Genomic DNA, 21,165 nt, shown 5'->3' on the forward strand with positions numbered 1-21,165 from the left:
AAAGTATTCAGATCTTTTACTCAAGTAAAAGTAGCACTACCACTCTATAAAAATACTCAATTAGTAAGTTAAAGTAAAAAAAAATGTCATCAGAAAAATGTACTTTAAAAATATCAAAAATAAAAATACTTATGCCCCCTATCAGTTTATATAACAGCATAATATATTCATGGTTTTCGTTATTCATGCATTAATGTGTGACAAACAGGGTTGAATTTACCTCCCAGTGCACCACTGTAGTTAAGTACAGCACTTGAGTAAATGTACTTAGTTACTTTCCACCGCTGGTGTTCAGCAACATCCCTTCATCCTTGTGGGAAGCACCTACAGTTTGTTGCTCTGTCCCACAGACTCAGTTAATGGCCACAGGAAGATAAACTTTCACAAGTATGTGATCTTCCTCCTGATTAAATACCTCTATAGCAGACAACCCCCCCCCCTCCCCCCCCCGCCCTGCCAGGGCAGCTTCCCCTCTACAAACACCATAAGCACGTACTGTATCTTTAAGAGCAATGTAGTCATTTAAGGGCACCAAAACATTTCTGAAGGAATTTCTGCTCACTGGAGTGCTACCATATGTTTTCCCACATAAAGATGCTGATAATAATAATATGATCCGTTTTGAGAGCGGGCAGAAGTCGGGATTGGGTCTGTGCCTGCAGCCAGTTCCAACGGGAAACCACTTCTCAAATACCGCATGACTACTTCCTATTTTTGTCTAATTAAAGGATTGTTGCACTGAAATGGAAAGTGCTTCGACGGCAGGCTGGCCGGTTTCAGTGCAACCTGTGATTCAAATCCTGTTTGAGAGGTGAGGCACTAAGTGATTTGAGTGTTGAAGCCGCTGCCTGCTCATTCAAAACATGAAGTGGGCTTTAATGAGCCTGACTTATCACTGGACTTGCGATAAAATAAGATAAAATAAAGAGGACTCATGATACTGCTGGCTCAGTCCTGTTTTGGAACATAGACTGTATAAATGAAGTGGATGTAGCCACCGTGATGTCATCCATTGGTTTGTGGACTACTGTTTTGAAGCCTTGGCTTTTTGGCCGTCGCCATCTTGTTTTTTGGAGCCAGAAGTGACCATATTTGAATGAGAGGGTGGAGCTGGGGATCTGAGAACCGGTGGACACTATGCACGCCCACCTGTACCGGCAACCTGACTGCACCTGGCTCCTTGCCACCCTGTGCGAAGTCGCTGCTAACAAAGTTATCTTGTAAATGTACTTACCAGAAACTCCTTAGAGTGTCAAGACATTTTTAGGTGACCAAAATGTTAAAATTAACTTTCATGAACTGAACACACACTGTGAAAGACTCAAAGTTCTAAGATGAAAACATGGACAACACCCAAAAACAATTTCACGGCTATTTAAATGTACACAGTGCCATGGATATGCATTGCTACGCCTCCATCTTGATTGGCAGGTCACTGTGGTAGCAATCACAACACCCTAAAACATATCCAAACCCAAAACTCCTGGACTTGCTGCCTTTGATATTAAACTTTGTGTCTTCGTCTCACTGAACTGTTCCTGGGCCCTTTCCCTTGTTGCCTCCTGTACACCCAGAGTCACTGTTGCACTGACAAACATCAATTGAATAACAGAAAAATGGAAAAAATACAAATATAAAGTAAGTGCACTAAACTTAGTCACAATTTAAAGACAAAAGTAAGGGGAAAATATATGAATTCACTCCCCCTGGTGAATCTGTCCAATCAGTGCTGATATCGTTGGTCGTCAGCGTCACAGACACCAATTAGCAGCATCTTCCTGTGTTTACTCCTGTGGGAAAGGGAGTGGACCACGATGGAGTCTACAGACTTATAGATAAATGGAGATAACTTTAATCTCACTCTAATGAGCACTTCCCTTTCCTCCCACCTCCTCATATGTCTTCCTGTCTAGACTTGAGTTGTGCATATGTGTCCCTTTTTCCTTACAATGCCGTGGCAACATCTTGATCACATACACAGCTTCATGCTTCATATTGGACATATACAGTAGCAGTCCCTGACTTCACAGGGTCACAATGGCGTGACTGACACACATAGTATTTGACAAAGAAAAGGAAAAACAATGCTTTGATTTCTCTAAGTTGCCTAAAAGGATTGGTAGCTTCATGCAAAACCAAACCAGCTGAACATGCTGTTGCATTCAAATAATATTTTGTGATATTGTTTGTTTATGTTTGGGGCCCAGGCAGCTGCTCAGTGGGGTCCAGCTGGCATGCTCCCCTGCCAGCCTCTTTATCTCCCTGGCCACTTGAGTCGGGGAAGTGAGGCTGCCACTCAGCGCCTGGCCCTCACAATCGCTGGAGCTCCTCCAACATTCCCCCCCGGTGGCAACTCAAACAAACCTGGGGACTGACTGTGACTCAGCCATTCCTCTTGTGTCTGCCCGTCTGGCCGCCTCGACTACACCTCCACAGAGCACTTAACAGTCAGTATTCATCAGTGATTGTACTGTGTGCATTGATGTAGATGTGGTTTGTTCTTGGTAATAGTGACAATGTCTCTGCATAATGAACACTACTCTATAGTGAGTAGTTAATGGAAGTTTCAGACATTTTATGAATAATGATTATTTTGCATTCTTTGCATTATTTTTGTGTTTTCATTCCATTGTGAGAATTTTTGTCTCACAACTGTCATATACATTTTTCCCAAAGATCGTTTCTGTCATTTTAAGTAGTCCTTTCACAATGATGTTCATTTTTTTGATAACGTTATTTGATGCTATCAAAAAGGGAGTGGGACGTTATTATTGACAGCTGTGATTGCTCATGATTGGGTCGGGCGGGTGTATGGGCGGTACCTCGATACCGCGACTCCACATGCCTTTCTCTACGGCGCAGACTCCAAATGACATCAAGATGGCAAGATGGCAGCGGCCGCATCTTCATTTTTGTACAGTGTGAGGAAGTCGGGACACGTTGTCCATCTTTATATACAGTCTATGGGCAGCCAGCACAGCAATGCTATGAGCTAAATGCTACCATCAACAAAGCAACATGGTCACAAGTTAGGGGATAATCAAAGTCAATAGGATTCATCCTCTGGGGGACCATGAATGTTTATACAAACATTTCATGGCAATCCACCAATATTTGTTGAGGTATTTCAGTCTGGGCCAAAGTGGTGGACCAAGTGACCAACACTGCAATCCCTGAAGCCACACTGCTAGTATGGCTAAAAATAAGATGCACAGAAGCCACAGAAAAGAAAAAAAATCATAAACCAGACCAGCCATTCTGTCACTGTTTAACTTACGTTTTGTAATGACCCAACAGACAGCGATGAGAGGAAGTTTCATTGACTCGTCAGCTGGCTGTGTAAGTGCCCCATCTCACCGCTCAACACATTTATGAATTCATGGAGCCTCCTTGTGCTTTCTTTGTGACAACGCAGAGGAAAGTTTTTTAATTGGTGTGTTTTGTGTTAACAGATGTGAGATAAGTCTGATACAATAATACCTCAGCTGATACTTCTTCCATTAAAATGAATGTTATCACATGAATCATTATCATCTCCTTTGAAATGTTTATAATGTAACTCACTAAAAATACATGATCATGAGGTCACTGCCCAATTATCTTTGTCTGCTGGCAGGAGTTTTGGGGAAAAGGGTGATTAAGCGGTTTTGTAAGTTATCAGACACTTACCAGGAAGTGAGAGAGGGCCACAAACAGGAAGGAGCGGAATGTGCTTCCTGTTGGCCAGCGGCGTTATACAGGGCAGATTCCTTGTACCATCACAACTGACACACACACACACACACACAGATACACATGCATACTACGAGGCAGGGGTGTTTTTCCACTGAAATCAGAGAGAAGCAGACTGTCAGGAAAGACAAACAGTAAGACTAGATAACATTGAGACAGTGTGTCCCCGTGCACTGTTACAAATTGAATCCAAGTCGAGTTCTTCAGAAGACATCATGACCAATTCACTCTTCAAACTTATATATATATATATAACTTTCTCTAACTCTCTCTAAACTGTTCATATCTTAATCATGTACTTTCTCTTCTATAATAACACAGAAGACACTCTTGATAAATTGTAATCAGTCGTATTAAATTGTGGGCAGTTGTGGCCACATTAATTTTACAGAAAATGCTGACTATTTTTAACAAAGCCACCATCCATCTGGCCCATATCGAACTTTCATTAACTGATTTTTTTTGGGCCACTTGGGGGCAGCAGAAACAAACTGTAAACAACAGACACGTTGTCACCTAAAAAACTTGATATGATAAACAGGTGCTTTTTTTTCAGCTGAGAACTGCTGCATGTTGCGTTCGAAAATGGCACCGATGCATAAACCAAAGTAGTGAAGTTTGCAGGCTGGAAAACCAAAACAAAGGGCTGAAAGATGCTAGGAAAGCAAGAGTTAGCTGATAATGATTCTCTGTGGGATCATGACTGAGAGAGACCCTTTTTACATTATGTATAGTCACTTCATCCACTGTTGACAAAAAAAAATGAATAAATAACAAAAGGAGCCTTTAAGCGATGGCAGTATTTGGCAACATGGACTTTGGACCACATTGTTATGGCCAGATTTAAATCACATTTTATTATGACATTTCTATTTGGATCCATGTGGCTCAGCACAACTCAAAAAATCAATACCACAACAATCAGCACATTTAGGAAATAGAAACAGTTAATTATTTCGTATTTAGTTGAGTATTTCTAGCGGTAGCAGTATTTTTCTGCAATAGCTGAAAAAAACAGGTCAAGAATCAACATCAAGAATAATGAACTCCTTCTAATTATATTTTTAAAGTTAAATGATTTTGGATTTTATTTGCTGTTTTAAAATCTTAGTGCAGTGGAGTAGAAAATACAATATTTGCCTCAGAAATGGAGCGAAGTAAACGTAGCAGTAAATGGAAATGCACAATATGTTTATGTACTGTATGTGTTCCTGCTGATGTGATGGTCGCTCATCACAGAGGTGAGAGGGCTGCTGGTCACAGAACAGCATGCCTGTGTATATGAAATTAACATTGGTTGTCCTTGAGGGCTTCCTGATTGAATCACACAGGCTTGGTGACGTCATGCGAGGTTTAAGACATATTTCAGATTAGGGAGGGCGAGAGAGAGAGAGAGAGAGAGAGAGAGAGAGAGAGAGAGAGAGAGAGGATGAGTCACTGCCTCATTGATGACTGTCTCCACTGAGTGGTCAGATAATTCAGGTACAAAAAGAGACACAGGCACAGCACGACCGCCTAATGGCACTCAAATAAAATGACTTATTGAGAACTCGCAAAATACACCTTTTAGGAAGATTAAATAGTATTGATGCCCCCTCCCCATGAAGTTGGCGCTAAACAATGATGCATCCTGCTCTTCTGTTTTATAATCATGACTGAGAATTTAAATAACTAATATTGGTGCTGCCGTCAGACGTGGGCTCAGTGTTAGACTGCTGAACCATTCAGGAATAATGATCCGATGTGCACCTGATCCATCTAAGACCTCGCTATATTTGAGTGTCTATTACTTTGATTCAGGTTAACATCCCACTCTATAAATGTTTTGGATCTGTGACTGAAAGCAACAAAATTAATTTACAGTTCATTCTGGTAGTTATTTATTTTTTTACCGGTTAAGATATTACTTAAGTTGAGTATTCATGGATGGATTGCTGAACGGGGCCAGGGGCCCAAAGGGTCACTGTGTCATTCATTATCTGTTTATACAGCAGCCTTCACTTAAGGGTGCCCACAGGAGGAGTGTATAGTGTGTTACAAACCATTTATTAAATGTTTGTGTATATACTGCTTACACACGCTAAATAGGGGGACTTAAAATTAAGTGTTACCCAGCTGACTAATTTTAAGCTTCATTAACATCCAAAAAAATATCTGCCATTACTGTGAATAGGGCTGCATCAAATGATTATTTTCCTTATTGATTAATCTGCAGATTACTTTTTACTACTTTCGACTACTTTTTTTGTCCAAAACTCAAAGAGATTCAATTTTCTACAACAAGACAAGGATGAAAAAAAATTCTCACTTTTGCAAACCAGATTATATTAAACGCTTGGCATGTCTCTTTAAAAAGTGATTCAAACGATTAATTAATTATCAAAATATATGCAGATTAATTTACAATCCACTAATCGATTAATTGCTGCAGCTTTAATTGTGAACCTGTTTTAGGAAATACAGACAAATTTGAGTTATGGACAACTGGAAAACACATTTTACACTGAACTGAAATAATTGGGATGGATGTGGTGGTGTGGGTGTTACACACATCACAAGTTTGTTTTCTTAAGCAACATCAATCTTTATCAGACATGAAGCTATTCAGGTGTTATAATTTGCAAAAAACAAAACAATTTTTCCAAACAGAATACAAAATGGATGTTCAAATACAAAAGCAGTTAACTCAACATTTAAAGTGCAATGTTTCATTTGCCCCAGTTAAAGACTTAATGAAAAAAGATATAACCTGTAGACTCGAGCACCAGAACAGTAATAACCTCTTTCTGCAGAACAGTCTCATGGTGTGGAGCAGAAATGGGAGACGTGACGTAAGGCTGAAATTTTGGTTTGGTGCTTCAACTTCTCAAAATGTTCTTGTGGGTAAACATAGTCTGAAAGCACTTGTAGTCATCAGGAAAACATTATCATATCATATACAAAATGTTGGTCAATACTTTGTCAAAATCAATGATGAACAAGAAGTCACATGAAGGTTTGATATCACACTGAAAACACGGGCATACAACTCCCTCTTGTGCTGAAAATGGGGCAATGCTTGTCAGAGTTGGCTCTTTGAATGCAGTCACATGGGGCAGCATGATTGGCTGAACTATACAGACAAGACTGAAAACAGCAATGTGCAACCACACTGTTCTACGAAAGTATAACCACTTTTATAAACTTGCAGAGTGTGAAAATACAGCTCACTTGCAAAAACAAATGAGACTCCCAAGTAAGCCCAAATAAACCAGTTACAAAAACCTCATGTGTTCATACATCAAAAGTGAATGAAATCACGTCCTGACACCTGATCAGTGCCTCTTTCTGCACCCCGATGGGAGTGTGCAGGTCCGACACCTGAAAGTTCAGCACGTCGATGTCGGACGCTCCAAACGTGGCCTCCACCTTCACCTTCTCATACATGTGAAACTGCACCTTCTTGTTGGTCATGGAGAGAAGACATCGGAGGAAATGCTCTCTCAGCACAGATCGTGCGTGCTGCTCTCTCTGCAGCTGCTCGGCGTCCACCTCCGACGCAGCAGAAGTGGGAATGGAGGTGCGACAGAGAGCGATGAAGCGGGCTGATTTAGGGTCAAATCCGCGGCTGTTGGGGTCGGGTCCTTTTGGCAGGCGGAGCACAGACACCGGCGTTGCCATGTTGAGTCTTTCTGCAATTACCTATTAAAAGAAAAACAAACGTCATTAACACTAGCTAGGTAATATCCTCATTATAAAGTAAATGTATCCTTTTAAAAGACATAAATTTGGTGTATATTCACACAGACGTTTAAAACTGAAGGATTTTGTGTCTTCTGTGAATTGATTAATGTACTATTTGAATCATTCCTTAAAATTGATTACAATCTCAAGAGAAAAAGGCACCTGCACACTGAACAGCAACATTTCGACATTACTAACTGGCCTGTATATAGACATTGTATGTTGTTGGTCATTGTTGCTTTTTATAAATACACATTTTTTTCCCACCTACTTGTATGTAAATAATAGTTATGTTTATTTTTTACCCATCTTTGTTCAGCTTTGTTGCCCTTGTTTTTAGCTGTGTGTCTACTTATTCCTGTAAATTGTTCTTTGAACTGTGTGTAACATTGAGAGCAACTTAAAACCAGAGTCACATTCTTGTATGTGTACACACTTGGCCAACAATGCCGATTCAGAAGATGTAGCCTACAGTAACAATTATATTTACCAGATAAATTACTACATTCAGACGACCTTTCTTTCAGGGAGGTAAGCATTTGATTGCACCCCAGTGCAAATCATTTTATGTACGTATTGATGCAAGTGATGGGCTCCACACCTGAGTTGAATCAGGTTAAGTTAGTTTCCAGCTTTACTGAGGATTTACTGTTTTCTCTGTTTTATATCATTATAACTTGAGTTACTTTGTGTTTTTAACTGTTGTTCAGACAAAATAAGCAATTTGAAAATGTTGCCTTGTATTTTGGAAACTTGTGATTGACATTCTTCACTATGTTTGGACATTTTCTTGATTACTAAATGATGAAATCTGAAAACTTGCTAACAGATTAATCGATAATAAAAATCATTAGACGCAGCCCTATAAAATATAGGTCTGTCTTGCAACATTTACGAACATTACTACTATAAATACAACAGCATCAGAAACGTGTGTGCTTTGATGTTAGACTTCTTAATATCCTTTGATGGTTGTGTTTAATGCCTAGAACACAAGCTTCATGTAGGATATAACTTACACTAAGCTTCACAGTCTCTTCGGCTTGAGCTGCTGTTGCAGCGTGTGGGAACAGCTATTATGCATGGATGAGGACCATGCGATGTGTTTCACATTAAAGCTAACTAATATCAAACATGTCTGCCTACAGAGCACCAGGTAAGGTCGTGGTACCAACCAAAGACATATTTGACCTGGGAAAGTGGTATCACGTTGTGTTTAAAGGTTGTTAACTTTACTAAAGGTGAACAAGATGGTCAGAGCGCGTTGCTATGGCTCAGTTAACTCTGACAAAAGCTGCTATAATTTGAACACTGCATGACCAAAAAACACGCTTTCTTCCTCACAGCAGTGGCTGATACAGTGCGATAGTTGTATCAAAGATGCACTAACGCTTCACTAAAACCCGCTTTAGTTTATTTGTACACTTACTGACTGTTTCCTCAAGTTATCAGCATCAGCGAGTGCGACGTTGTTCCTTCGTCTTCTTCTTCGTTGGATTTATTGGCAGATGGCAAAGCAGCTGACAGGCACATTACCGCCACCTACTGGACTAGAGTGTGAAGGCAGTAGATTGGCGGGTAAAAATAAACTCTGCCGGTGGAAAGTGATGTGTATTATTTGATACTAATCATAAAGGTAGTCTTTTCAGACAATGATATGTAGTACAAAGTTGCCATGTATGCAATGTTCCAGGTAAACAATTAACAGATGTTGGGGCACCTTAAAGATAAGATGCATTGTTGTTTAGACGAGATCTTCCTTGGTATGTGAAAAGTTATCTCTGAGAGGTTAAGGTACGTGAAACATCATTCTGAGAGGTCTCTTTTCCTGACCCCTAGATAGGGAACGGAAGTTTACAGACTTGTGTGTTGTAGTAGGACCCCATGCATGTCTAAAGGTATAAAAGATGAGCTTGAACAGTGTTCGGGGCAGCAGTACTGATTCGGCTACGGGTGCTGTCCAGGCCAAGATGCGCATGCCTGTTGATCCTGATCTTTGATGCAAATAAAGAATATTATGTGAAAAGTCAGTATCAGCGGAGTTTCCTTCCATCATCGCCTACATCTGGGGAATGAAGAAGAAATTAACAACAAAAGTAACTAAGTACATTTACTCAAGTACTGTACTTTTTTTCATGCCACTTTATACTTCTACTTTTTTCTATTTGACAGCTTTAGCTACTAGTTACTTTAAGGTTTTTGCATACAAAACATATGAAGAGCTTATACTACATGTTTTGTTATAAATTACAGTATAACACAAGTACAGCTGAAATGGTTAGTCGATTCATCAATTAGTTGATTGGCAGAAAATTAATTGGCAACTATAATTGAAAAACAATTTCAATTATTTTCATAATTTTAATTTATTTCAAATAATTCTGAGGTTTGGACTATTGGTTGGACAAAACAAGCATTGTGAAGGTGTCACTTTGGGCTCTGGGCGATTGTGAATATGGGGTGAATGGAGACAGGGCTGACAACGCCACCTAGAGAATTGCACCCCAGGAAATACTATCAAAACCCTTGAATATTGCTTGGAAAGTTATAGTAAGGCACACAGGTTCGTTACTGACCAGGCAGAGACGTGTTTGTCAAACTAATCCAAATGTTTTATTGATATAATTAAGAATAGTCAAGTAGGCTGAGATTGGAGGTGCTGGGGAGAAAAGTTAGTTAATGACACCAATAAGGGGGATAAAACACTTTTATTATAAATGTAGCTAAAAAGGCCTTAATATAAAAAGTACTATATGAAACTGCCAGTCCAACATAAACTAAGCAAACTGGGGAAAGTGAGCTGAGGCCACTTGTGGAGAGGCAGACTACACTGAGGAGTGCCCAGGGGTGCTAACACTAATTCATCTCGGGTACAACACAACGATCCTCACAGCAAAAATGATGAAATATACATATGTGTCCCAGTGCTTTGACTCACATGCATAAAGTGTAGGGACCTCACCATGAGTGCCTATCCTCCCACAATATGGCGCTCTGCTTCACTGAAAGAAAGAACTAAATACAAGAAGAATCAATTCAGTAAATTCAGAAAGAAATCACTCAAAACAAGAGGCAAAACTAAACAAACCAAAAGCAAGACAAATACAGCAGCAGGTAAACAACCTCTGGCATGGAACATTAACACAGAACAATGGGGTTGTTTAACAGCTATATCACACTAAAGCAGTGGTTCTCAAACTTTTCATGTCATGCCCCCCTTCAGAAGCCGAAAAAGGTTAGCGCACCACCTTCCAGCAAAAACCGGAACTCCAAATCCTTGTAGAGGTTCTTTGTGTATAAAATAAATTCTTCCGTCAGGAAGTAGATAAGGCGGACTAGAGGAAACACTTATTACCATTGACAAAGTTTGTCAAAACTGGGTTTGATCTTTCATAGTTCCTCCACCGCCAGGCTCCAAATGAAGGGACCTGTTACAAACAAAATACACACAAATAAATAAGCTCCAGGCCTGTGAGTTACGAATCATATCATATTACAGGTGCTTAAAATTTCAGTTTTAATTTGTGTAGTTCATCTCATGTCATTTATTGAATACGCTGGCAAAACAATCGTCAGAACATGCATTGTTGAACACATTATCTTTTGTGTATGCCACACTCGTGTCATACTGGAGTTATGGTTTCCAACTGGTGTGTAAATAGCGTTCACATCCAAGTCCAAGTTGTAAATGTGACTGAGATTCTTTTGAAAGCTCTGATGTATACAATATTTTTTATTTGCAGTTAATAGTGTTAAGAAAATATGTCAGAATTGAACATCAGTCAAAGACAAGACGAAAATACTTTCTGTAATAAAGTATCAGTCACGTCTCCTTCCTGGTCTATGATTCATGTCTTTGATGAGATTGTCGAGACACATGGCAGCCTTGTGAGTCATCAGAGTCCCATGTACAATGGTGTGAACAGTTGTGAAAACAATCAAGAGGACAGTTCAGGTGCAGCAGACCCTGGAAGGCTTGTGAAGGTGGCTTGTGAGAGGCAAATTAATGCAACTAAATTTAAGCTGCTCCAGTCTCCAGGACAACTGTCACTTAGGAGATCATTTATTTCCCAGCAAGACAACAACACCCAACCTAGCCAAAGCCAAAGCTACACCGGAATAGCTTCAAAACTCAATTTTAAAGGAGAAGTTCAGATATTTTCATGTCGGTCTTAAAACAATAGTTGAAACAGGTTTTGCTTCATGTTCATATTTGCAAATAATGCACTTCCAATGTAAGAAAAAAAAATACACTGTCCTTGTTTTGTCATACAAAGTTACCATCTCTTTAGTTTCATACTAAAAATTAGTATTTAATTCAATGCCATGTCTCAATATAACTGAGGACTCCTATGCTAACTTTAGTCCCTCCCAAATTGATCATCTCGTGCCGCAGGCTCCATGCGTCTGATACTCGACTCTATTGCCCCACTAAAAAAGAAGATAATAAAACAAAGAAAGTAAATAGAAGATTGATCGGACAGATAGATCTCTTGTTACACATGTTAAGAAATCTTTAATTGAACATGAGGAATATTATTGTCTGTATTATTAGTACTATACTAGAAATGTTATGAACATATTGTTGCCATTAGGTGCATTCCCATCCACCTGTTTTTATGCGCATTTTCAATTTGTGTTCAGTTTTTAGTCAATGCTGTACAATGCTTCAGCTCTGGGTCACCCTATCAAAGACCAGAAGGTTTTATGGCACACCATTATAGTTTAGTCATTAGTGCAGAGTGAAGATAGTGTAGAAGAAGACAATATAAGTACTAAGTTATACCTTATTTGTTGATTGCAATTGAAACTTCAATCTAAAAGTTTAAAAATTAACTTGATTTAAGAGATCATTTTAGAGAAATTTGGAATATCCTTCCATGGCTATCTCAAATGTTGAACTCAGTTGTAGAAAGATTAAATTAAATCAAATTAAATTAAAACATCCTTACATCCAAGAGTTAAACTGTTTCACTGATTCCTTGAGAGGGCTGTGACGTTATCAGATCAAGTACACATTAGATCATGTGACAAAGTGGGTGAGAATTCTGACCACTCACCACTTGTCCCTTCTGGGTTAATCTTATACATTACATTATCATTTTCTACACATGTCATTTTGCTATAATTTACCATTGCTTTTGTAACATTGCATCACTTACTATCCTGGGTTTGTTTGTGTTAGCATTAGGTTACAGATCACATCAAAGCACAAGTTAAAGACATAACAGCACCTTGGATTCAATCATTTTGCGCAAAGGAATGCTATTGTTTAGGGACACTTTTAGCAACATGTGGGAAATTAACAGCCCCTCCCAGAAGATGATGGAAGCACAACTTTTCCATCAGACATTCCTTTGACATGAGTCAAGAGTCTTTCTGATTCTTAACCTTTGTATGCTTCGAGAGTTGGCTCAGACTAGACAAGGTGTCGCAGTGAAAAGGCAGCAGTCAACTGCCAACTTTCAGCAAAATGTTCAAATTAAGATTAAAAGGGGACAAAAACTCTTTAGTGGACTTGGCTCAATAAGATAAGGTAGATAAAATAGTGGAAAGATAACTTATGAAACTTTTAAACTATGAAAGGGTACACACAAGATATAAATAATGTTTCATGTTTTCAGTCTCTACATATTTAATACACACATCTTTTATACCACAATGTATCAAATGACATTGTGAAGACATCGTAGTGATGAACCCACAGAGAATTAACACCTGAATCTGCAGCTCCCTTCAGCTTTACAGCGCTTATAGTGAGTTTCAGCTCATTGTTTAGCTCTTGACCATAACTTTACTGTTTTGGTTCACTCTCACTGCTCTCACAGTGTTGTTTTCGGCCACAGCAGGCAGCTGTTTTCAGTGACAAGGCTCCCAAAACCCACTGTACACTACCTACTCAGCAGACAGTTTTGGCCACAAACACAAAACATTTGGCTCAACCCTGTGACCAGCAACATATCAAGAGGACGCCACACCCGAGACGATGATGATGATGCTGCTGCTTTGATCTTTTTAGCTTCCTCTCGTGGCCTTTTCTCCCTTGTATGTCAGCGTTTCATCATATTCCTTCAGTTTGCTTAGAAAGACTAAAATATTTTCACAACTCTTATTTTGTTAAATAAATGAAATGTGACTCTACAGATGGACCAAATGAGAGTAAATGTTTTAAATTTTAGGCTGCTGACGAATCACACATGAACCAGAAACCATTTCAGTAATAAAATCTGCACACCAATCTTTTCATGAATGAGACTAACAGGATGGAGCAGTAGGCCAAACATTTAGACCCAATTTACTAAGTGCAAAGCACTTGGCCACAGTGGCGAAGAAAAACTCCCTTTTAACAGGCAGAAACCTCGAGCAGAACCAGGCTCTGTGAGGACCTCAGTGCATCATAGTCTCCCGGCAGCCTAAGCATAACTAAGCAGCAGCAAGGATTTTACTGTGGGAGCTACCATCCTCAATTATCAGATACATAAACATTAAATCTTAGTTACTACAGCCACTGTGACTGCAAGAAGTAATTACAAGATAAAGTTATATTGAATTTGCCTTAATTTCCCAAGATCCTCTTGAGTGAGCTACTTTAAAGACATCATCATCTAAATGTGCAAAAATGTTTAACAGGAGCAGAGAACAAGTAGAACAAGAGTCAAAGTCAATTAACATTAGTCATTAATATCAGTTAGACTGCATCTAAAGTTTGCATTAGCCACCATAAGCTGCTGGTCATACCAGACCAAGTGAGGCTGTAGGGGCAAGAATAATGAGTGAAATGAGATGTGTAATGGTGTGTTTTATTGCTTATGAATTAATCTTTTCATTTGTAAGAGGACAATTATTATTTCTTCTCTTTAAAACTTAAAATTTCTTGCTTTAAATTAGAAATACTCGTTTGCTGAAAACCAAGCACTTCATGAATGAATAACTGACTGTGACAGGACTGAATCAGCTGATGCCAATCAACGAAATGTGAGTGTGATATGAGGGAACTGCTCTGCTTCTGGAGGTCTGGAAAAACTGTTTAGATAATGACTTACACAATGAACAATTGGTTTTCCACTGATTGAACTGACTGAACTGATTCAACTGATTCAACGTCATGGGGGAAAGCACACAGTTTATTCAGCGATCAATCCCACCAGCTCCACTTGCAGAACCATCCATAAACAAAATCCTATCTGGATTCTACAATGTGAAGATGATAAGTTTTATCAGAAGATTGTTTGCTTAAATGACGTGATGTTAACATCCTCCTCAGACCCAAATGGTGTACAGAGGAGAGCAACAAACAATGGTTCGACTGTGTGCAGACAAAATCCCCTCACTGCAGATTATTTTCCAGCAATGACTGTGCATCACAAGAAATATGGACCATGTTGGGATAAACTGGTCTCGATGAATAGAAAAGCATGTGCATCTGCTGCTCGAGCCCTAACACATGAATGTGAACCAGAAACAACATCTTAGTGCAGTAATAAGCCTTTGTTGTCACCATGACATGTGATAAAGTTTCCAAAGAAGGGATAGCTACTGCAGTCAGACAAACTTCCACACAAGAGTCACTGGTGAGCTGCCGGGGGTTAAAGGGCTGGACTATGTTTGGAAACTAGTGTGTGAACAGGTGTATACGTGTTTATATCTGTTCCAAGTACTCCAAGTAATTTATTTGTCAGGAAGCAAGTACAAAAACATAAATCTCAAACAATAAGCTAACTATTTTAATGCAGTCCCTGTGCAGGTCGACACAAATACTACACAATTAGACATTATCTAGTAAATGTCTTATGCACATATGAGAATACAAAAATAAATACACTTGAATTGACAAATTGCTGATATATCAGCCAACTCACATGGAATAGAGTATTACGTGACTTTTGACTATTTAGCGTTTATGTTTGGCATCTAGGCTCTGACACTGTAGCACCCCACAAGGAAGCGCCAAGCTCTGTACAGCAGGGAGTGGGACATACTCTCAATGCGGACTTGGACCCTTGGGGAACATAGACTTGGAGCATACAGGTGAAAGCTGAGGTGGAGGTGGGGCTTTTGAAATGCAACTGTACAATGCCATGATTCAATATATGTTTGGTTGTTGGAGATATGTTGCAGCAAGAGGAGTATGCCATGTGAGTGTATCAGCAAACTGTTGGCTGCCTAAACTCGCTTACATATTTCACTTCATTGAGTGGATCCTTTATTAGTAAACCAAAACCTTTCACGCTTCTCTGCGCTTCCATTAGAGCAGTTACCCACCCAAAACCTCATAACTCATCACTAATAGCGGAGAACAAGAACAACCCCAGGTTTCTTGTCAGCACTGTAGCCAGGCTGACAAAGAGTCACAGCTCTATTGAGCCATGTGTTCCTATAGCCCTCAGCAGTAATGACTTCATGAGCTTCTTTAATGATAAAATCCGAACTATTTGAGACAAAATTGATCACCTCCTGTCCTCAGATGGTACCTTACCTTCAAACACAGGAACCTTAGAAACAGCTGTAAAACCTGATGTATATTTAGATTGCTTTTCTCCCATTGACCTTCACCAAATAACTAAAACGATTTCTTCATCTAAGCCATCAACTTGTCTCTTAGACCCCAGCCCAACTAGGCTGCTTAACCCTGTAATGGCAAGTGTATCATATTTGAAACATGAGTTTTTGAGACCTCAGTGTGATTTTTTTTTTTTCTGAAAAACCTGATGTATACAATCAGACACGTGCAGCGCACCAGAAGAAATTGAAGCCCAAGCAGAAACCCATGCCCCTGCGAAGGTTTGAAGCTGCTGTTGGCACCTCTCTCACAAGTGAATAAACACTCCAGTTTCAAAAAATTTGAATTTTCTGGCAATTATTTCATGGTTCAGGCTTTACAGGGTTAAAGAAGTTTTACCTTTAGTTAGCGCTTCTTTACTAGATATGATCTATAATCTGTCTTTATTAACAGGCTGTGTACCACAGTCCTTTAAAGTAGCTGTAATTAAATCTCTTCTTAAAAAGCCCACTTTTGCTCCAGAGGTTTTAGCCAACTATAGACCGATATCTAACCCTCCCTTTCTCTCTAAGATTCTTGAGAAAGCAGTCGCCAATCAGCTGTGAGACTTTCTAGAATTATCACCTGACTCTGTAGTTTCCCTTAACTATACAAAGCGTTCTTTCAGCTGATTGTTTTGGTTTTGCATTTCCATTTAATGTCACGCTTTCATTTCCTTTCATTTCTTTTCAGCAAAAAAGCTCTAAAAACAGACTGGATGCTAGCTGTTCAGCCCCAAAGACACAGTTAGCGATTAGCTGGTGAAAATAGTGGAGCGTTTAGCAGCTAAATACCCAGCTATTTCCCCCAAGGAGTTGGTGAAGACCAAACCAGAGCAAAATGTGAATATTGGACTTACATCCATTGGGTGCCCAGAAAGAAGGCTCCAAATGAATGCTAATATTGCTGCACGTTTGTTTCATGTGTAATTAAACAAATATTTGCTAACATATTAACCATAACAACTTTATATGGTGATATTTTGTCAATGTTCACGGGCTGTTCTGCTGCCCCCAAGTGGCCAAAACAATCTGTGGATACTACTTTAACAGTTGTTCTTGCAAAACAATGGGAAAGGGGTCTCATAACGATGACTACCTGGTGCATAAAATCAAACATATTGCAGCTAATATTTTACTCAGGAATTCGTGGAGACCAAACCACAGCACAAGACTGAATATCTCATTCATCAGCTGGCCAAAATCACAAATCCAATGGGGTGATGTTGCTCTGCGTCTGCTAGATGTGTAAACAGGCAGTTGTTTGACAACACATTCGCCACATAAAATGTATAAGGTGATCATTTAGCAAGACTTGTCTGTCAACTTGTTTTAGAGTCGATTAATGCAGTTGTCAAACAATGGGTGTCAATAATATCATTCATTGTGGCTGCATTTCATTTCAAGTGTGCCAGGTCACTGGTGTTGTGCATTCTGGCAAACTGTCTATTATATAAAATAATATTTTACGGGAACACCAAAGGGTTGCCGTCTTTAAAAATATTGTTTTAATATTGCTTTTCTTGGAATGGAAATTGTGTCGCTATATTTGTGTGAGTGCCAGGCCATCCTTGGTGATCCTAACAGCTGCATCGTTTCTTCTTTAGCAGTAGTGCAAGTGAACAACTGCAAAAAAAAATCCATCAGTCCAGATTTCAGCGGAAGGCAGCTGTGGAAAACTTGGATTCATGACCGTTACACTTGATTTGAATGGCTGCTCAGTTTTACAGCCAATAAAAGTGTCAATACATGCATAAAAACATGCATCCAACCATTCCTGCGTATATAAATTATGAGAACACTGTATTGTGAAGTGTACTGGACTATTGTTTAGATTGTCTATAGTATATACGTAGCACACGTGACAGGAAACAGGAAGTAACATCTCCATTACCCTACGGCTTGCAAGGACATGTGGAATTGTGTGTTGCATGTTTTGCAATCCATCGGCATCCTGTTTGTACAAGTGAGTGGCGAATTCAGAGAGTATGGTTTATAATTTCAATGTGTAATTTTATTGATGGTAACTAAGCTATTAGAAAAACACTGATCCATACTGAAGCAATTAAGCTTTAAACGGCACATTGTTTTGAGTGTTTGGCAGTTAAAATTGGAAAAAGCTTTGTGCTTCATAAAAGCTTGTGTTGTGTACACAATCCAAGACCTAATGATAACAGTGGGTCAGATTGATGGTGAGTCAGTATTCAAACCAGTGGGACACGTGTGACATAAGGTATGTGGTTGTCATATGATTTACGATGTGAGGCATTTGCACATCTTGACACGACATATTTGACTTTGGTCAACACCATTTTGACATTGTGGCCAAAGTCAGTGTTGCAACACCACTACAAAAGCAATGGCTGTAAAACGATGAGTATATTTCTCTGAGCGTCATAAACACCCTGAGATGACTGTATTATTGAAATTTGATCCTTTGATCAGGTATGTTGTCCGTCGGTTCCGCAAGGAAGTCTCTTAACATGCAACTAACCCCCTTTTAATAAGTGCTGTTACAGAACCTGGCAGTCCCACTGCTAATACTTTTAAAAGAAGGGCACAGATAAAAAAAAGTGATCAACTGGTTAAATGGGCGAAGGCATTTCTATAAAATGGTGAGTCCCTTGCTGGAGACACACACAATGATTCATGCCTTCCTCATGTTTCACCCTCCTTAAAATATAGTCCTGCGTGATGCCTGCAGGCAACCCTGTAAAGAACGTGAGTCATGGCAGTCTTGAGTTTCCAATCATTTCTAAAACTTATTTTTCCGTGACAGAATGATTGGAGCACATATGTTTTTGTCACAAAAAACATTCATGAATTTTGGTTGTGTCCTTTGGCCATTTTCACCACAATTGGTAGCAATCCACAAGCTTCTGGTTGAATCTGAGACCACTCCTCTTGACAGAATCTGTGCAGTTCCACTAAATTTGTAGGCTTTCTGACATAGACTTGTTTCTTCAGCACAGTCCACATGTTCTCGATGGGGTTAAAGTCAGGACTTTGGGAAGGCCAGTCTAAAACCTTTATTCTAGCCTGATTTAGCTGGAGCGGAGTGTTTCTGGGGGCCGTGCCTCACTGATTACTGTACAAAAACACAATTTTTGTCCACTGCCTACCATCCGCCAAACCCCACACATATTAGCCCTTGAATATCAGTTATTTACCTATCAATTATCTAGTATGTATATTCCAGTGTTTCTACTAGCAACGTTTTGCTGGCATGCCAGTCACTTCATTCTTTTTACAAGTACAACATTTTTAAGAAAATGTGCGTACTCAGATATTTTCCTTTTCTTTCCAAGGAAAAGAAAAGCAGAAGAGGTAGGTAAACAGAACATAATGGGTTGAAGAATGATGTGCTGAGTTGGCTAACACAACAGACCCATGACTCTATTGGTTTTTTTGAAATGTTGTAATGTTTAAATTCATGTTTGGCAGAGGTTACAGACTCTCCAAAGGAAACACTGTAGTAGTAATTGGGGTTTCCGTTTTATACATTTGACATATTACTAACTGTTAAAACAGTACTTTTGGCAGCACCTTTGGTGTTCCCTTCAGGAGCTGTTCTTAAGATATTTTTATGTTTATTGTCCCCCTCATCAGTGAAATGAAATATCCGCCCTTGGTGGGCAAGCAAATGACTATGTATTCCGCTCATACAGAGGATGTCAATTGAGTAGGCGGTCCTTCAATGTGGCCCAGGACCCATTTGTGTACACACTGCTAAAAGAATGTGGACTGAATAGTTGAAATATAAATTTCTAGACATTTCTAGATCAAAACTAAACCGAACAGTTCAAAACTGAAAAGCAGAGGCGCACAGTCAAGAGAGACAAACCAGGCAAATTTGTATTTTCGTCGCCCATGTTAACCATGGACTGTATATGAAGATGGACGACATGACAGCTCCCCAAAAGTGAAGAACATCTTGATCGCCCCCTGGTGGCTGGCTGCAGTATAGGTCATAAACATCACCCCCTCCATGTTAGCTGATGGGACATGGGCCAAACTTGTATAATTTCCCCACGGGGATCAATAAAGTATTTCTGATTCTGATTCTGATAAAAAAACGATATTAATAGCTTAGAGCAGCCACACAGCCTGCGGGAGTAGCGCGTGTAATCTAGAGATTCGGAGTCTTGTCTATTTTTACTGCGTGCCACGTGCATTTCTCAGCAAAAAGAAAGTGAATTGATCTGTTTAGTTATATTGACACCATACCAGCAATATTACACACATTTCACCACAGTTTCAATGTCTATATCTGTAGAATACGTCACAGACAAGAATATTTTAACTTTTTAACTCAACACTTATGTAGCGGTGCACAGAATGATGTCACACAGGCTCAATCTGGTGCTACACATTTAATGAAGATTCTCTGCAGAATGCAAAAACATCACTTTAGATTCATAATCGCTACACAGCGTGGTACACAGAGATTCAGTTAGAACAGGGGTATTCAACTAAAGTTCGAAGAGGTCCAGTTAGAGAAAATTTCCTCAAGAAAAGGTCCGGAACATCATAATGTCTAACCTGCGTTGTGATTTAGTGTGATATATGTTGAAGTAGCCTAGTAGTTGTAGCAACGTCTGCATGTAATCAACAACTAACTGTCAAATCAAATAAAGAAAGTACAATTCAAAAACATTTTGACCATATTCATTGTCACTTAATATTGAACTATAGAGATATATAATACTGTAGATATGTATAATGTTCTTCTCTCATTAACTAAAAGAAGGGCTGCATTTAAAAATAAAATAGAGAAATAACTTTTTTTGTTAAAATTGTGCATCTTAAAATGAAGTGCTTCATTTTAGAAAAACAAAATAAAGTGTAGCAGCAGCTTGAGATTCCCTTTTTCTTTGTTAACTGTTTTACGTCTTGACTTAACAGTCTCAACCAATTTCACAATAAATGATGTGTCTTCTCTCCCTCCCGCTTGCTCGTCTCTCCGTCTTCTCTCCCTGTGTCGTTCACTCGTCTTATCATTTGTCACTCGCCTCTCACCTCTCTCGTCTGTCTGTATTCAGAGTCGCAATGTTTAGCGCCTGGAATGCACAGATTTGATTGGCTGAGTAGCATCACGTGGGCTGGCGTAACTCGTATGCAATTGGTCTGTGAGTTTCTTGAGCCGCTAAACCAGTGCCGCAAAATGAATAA

At 39.3% G+C, this 21,165-nt stretch overlaps 1 protein-coding gene across 1 annotated transcript; it reads right to left on the minus strand.

Annotated features, from left to right (window-relative positions):
* Positions 1–6,201: 6,201 nt before the first annotated feature.
* On the minus strand, positions 6,202–8,935 carry gemin7 (gem (nuclear organelle) associated protein 7). Its single transcript, XM_070906400.1, has 2 exons — positions 8,885–8,935; positions 6,202–7,413 (listed from the first exon to the last, which is right to left on the minus strand). The coding sequence occupies exon 2, from the start codon at positions 7,390–7,392 to the stop codon at positions 7,006–7,008; it is 387 nt and encodes a 128-aa protein (XP_070762501.1). The 5' UTR covers positions 7,393–7,413; positions 8,885–8,935; the 3' UTR covers positions 6,202–7,005.
* Positions 8,936–21,165: the final 12,230 nt, after the last annotated feature.

Source organism: Enoplosus armatus, chromosome 5 (genome assembly GCF_043641665.1).
Source record: "Enoplosus armatus isolate fEnoArm2 chromosome 5, fEnoArm2.hap1, whole genome shotgun sequence".
Taxonomy (NCBI): domain Eukaryota; kingdom Metazoa; phylum Chordata; class Actinopteri; order Centrarchiformes; family Enoplosidae; genus Enoplosus; species Enoplosus armatus.

Excerpts from the sequence above, each read along its gene's own strand:
- gemin7 (XM_070906400.1), bottom strand. The coding sequence starts at position 7,392 with ATGGCAACGCCGGTGTCTGTGCTCCGCCTGCCAAAAGGACCCGACCCC.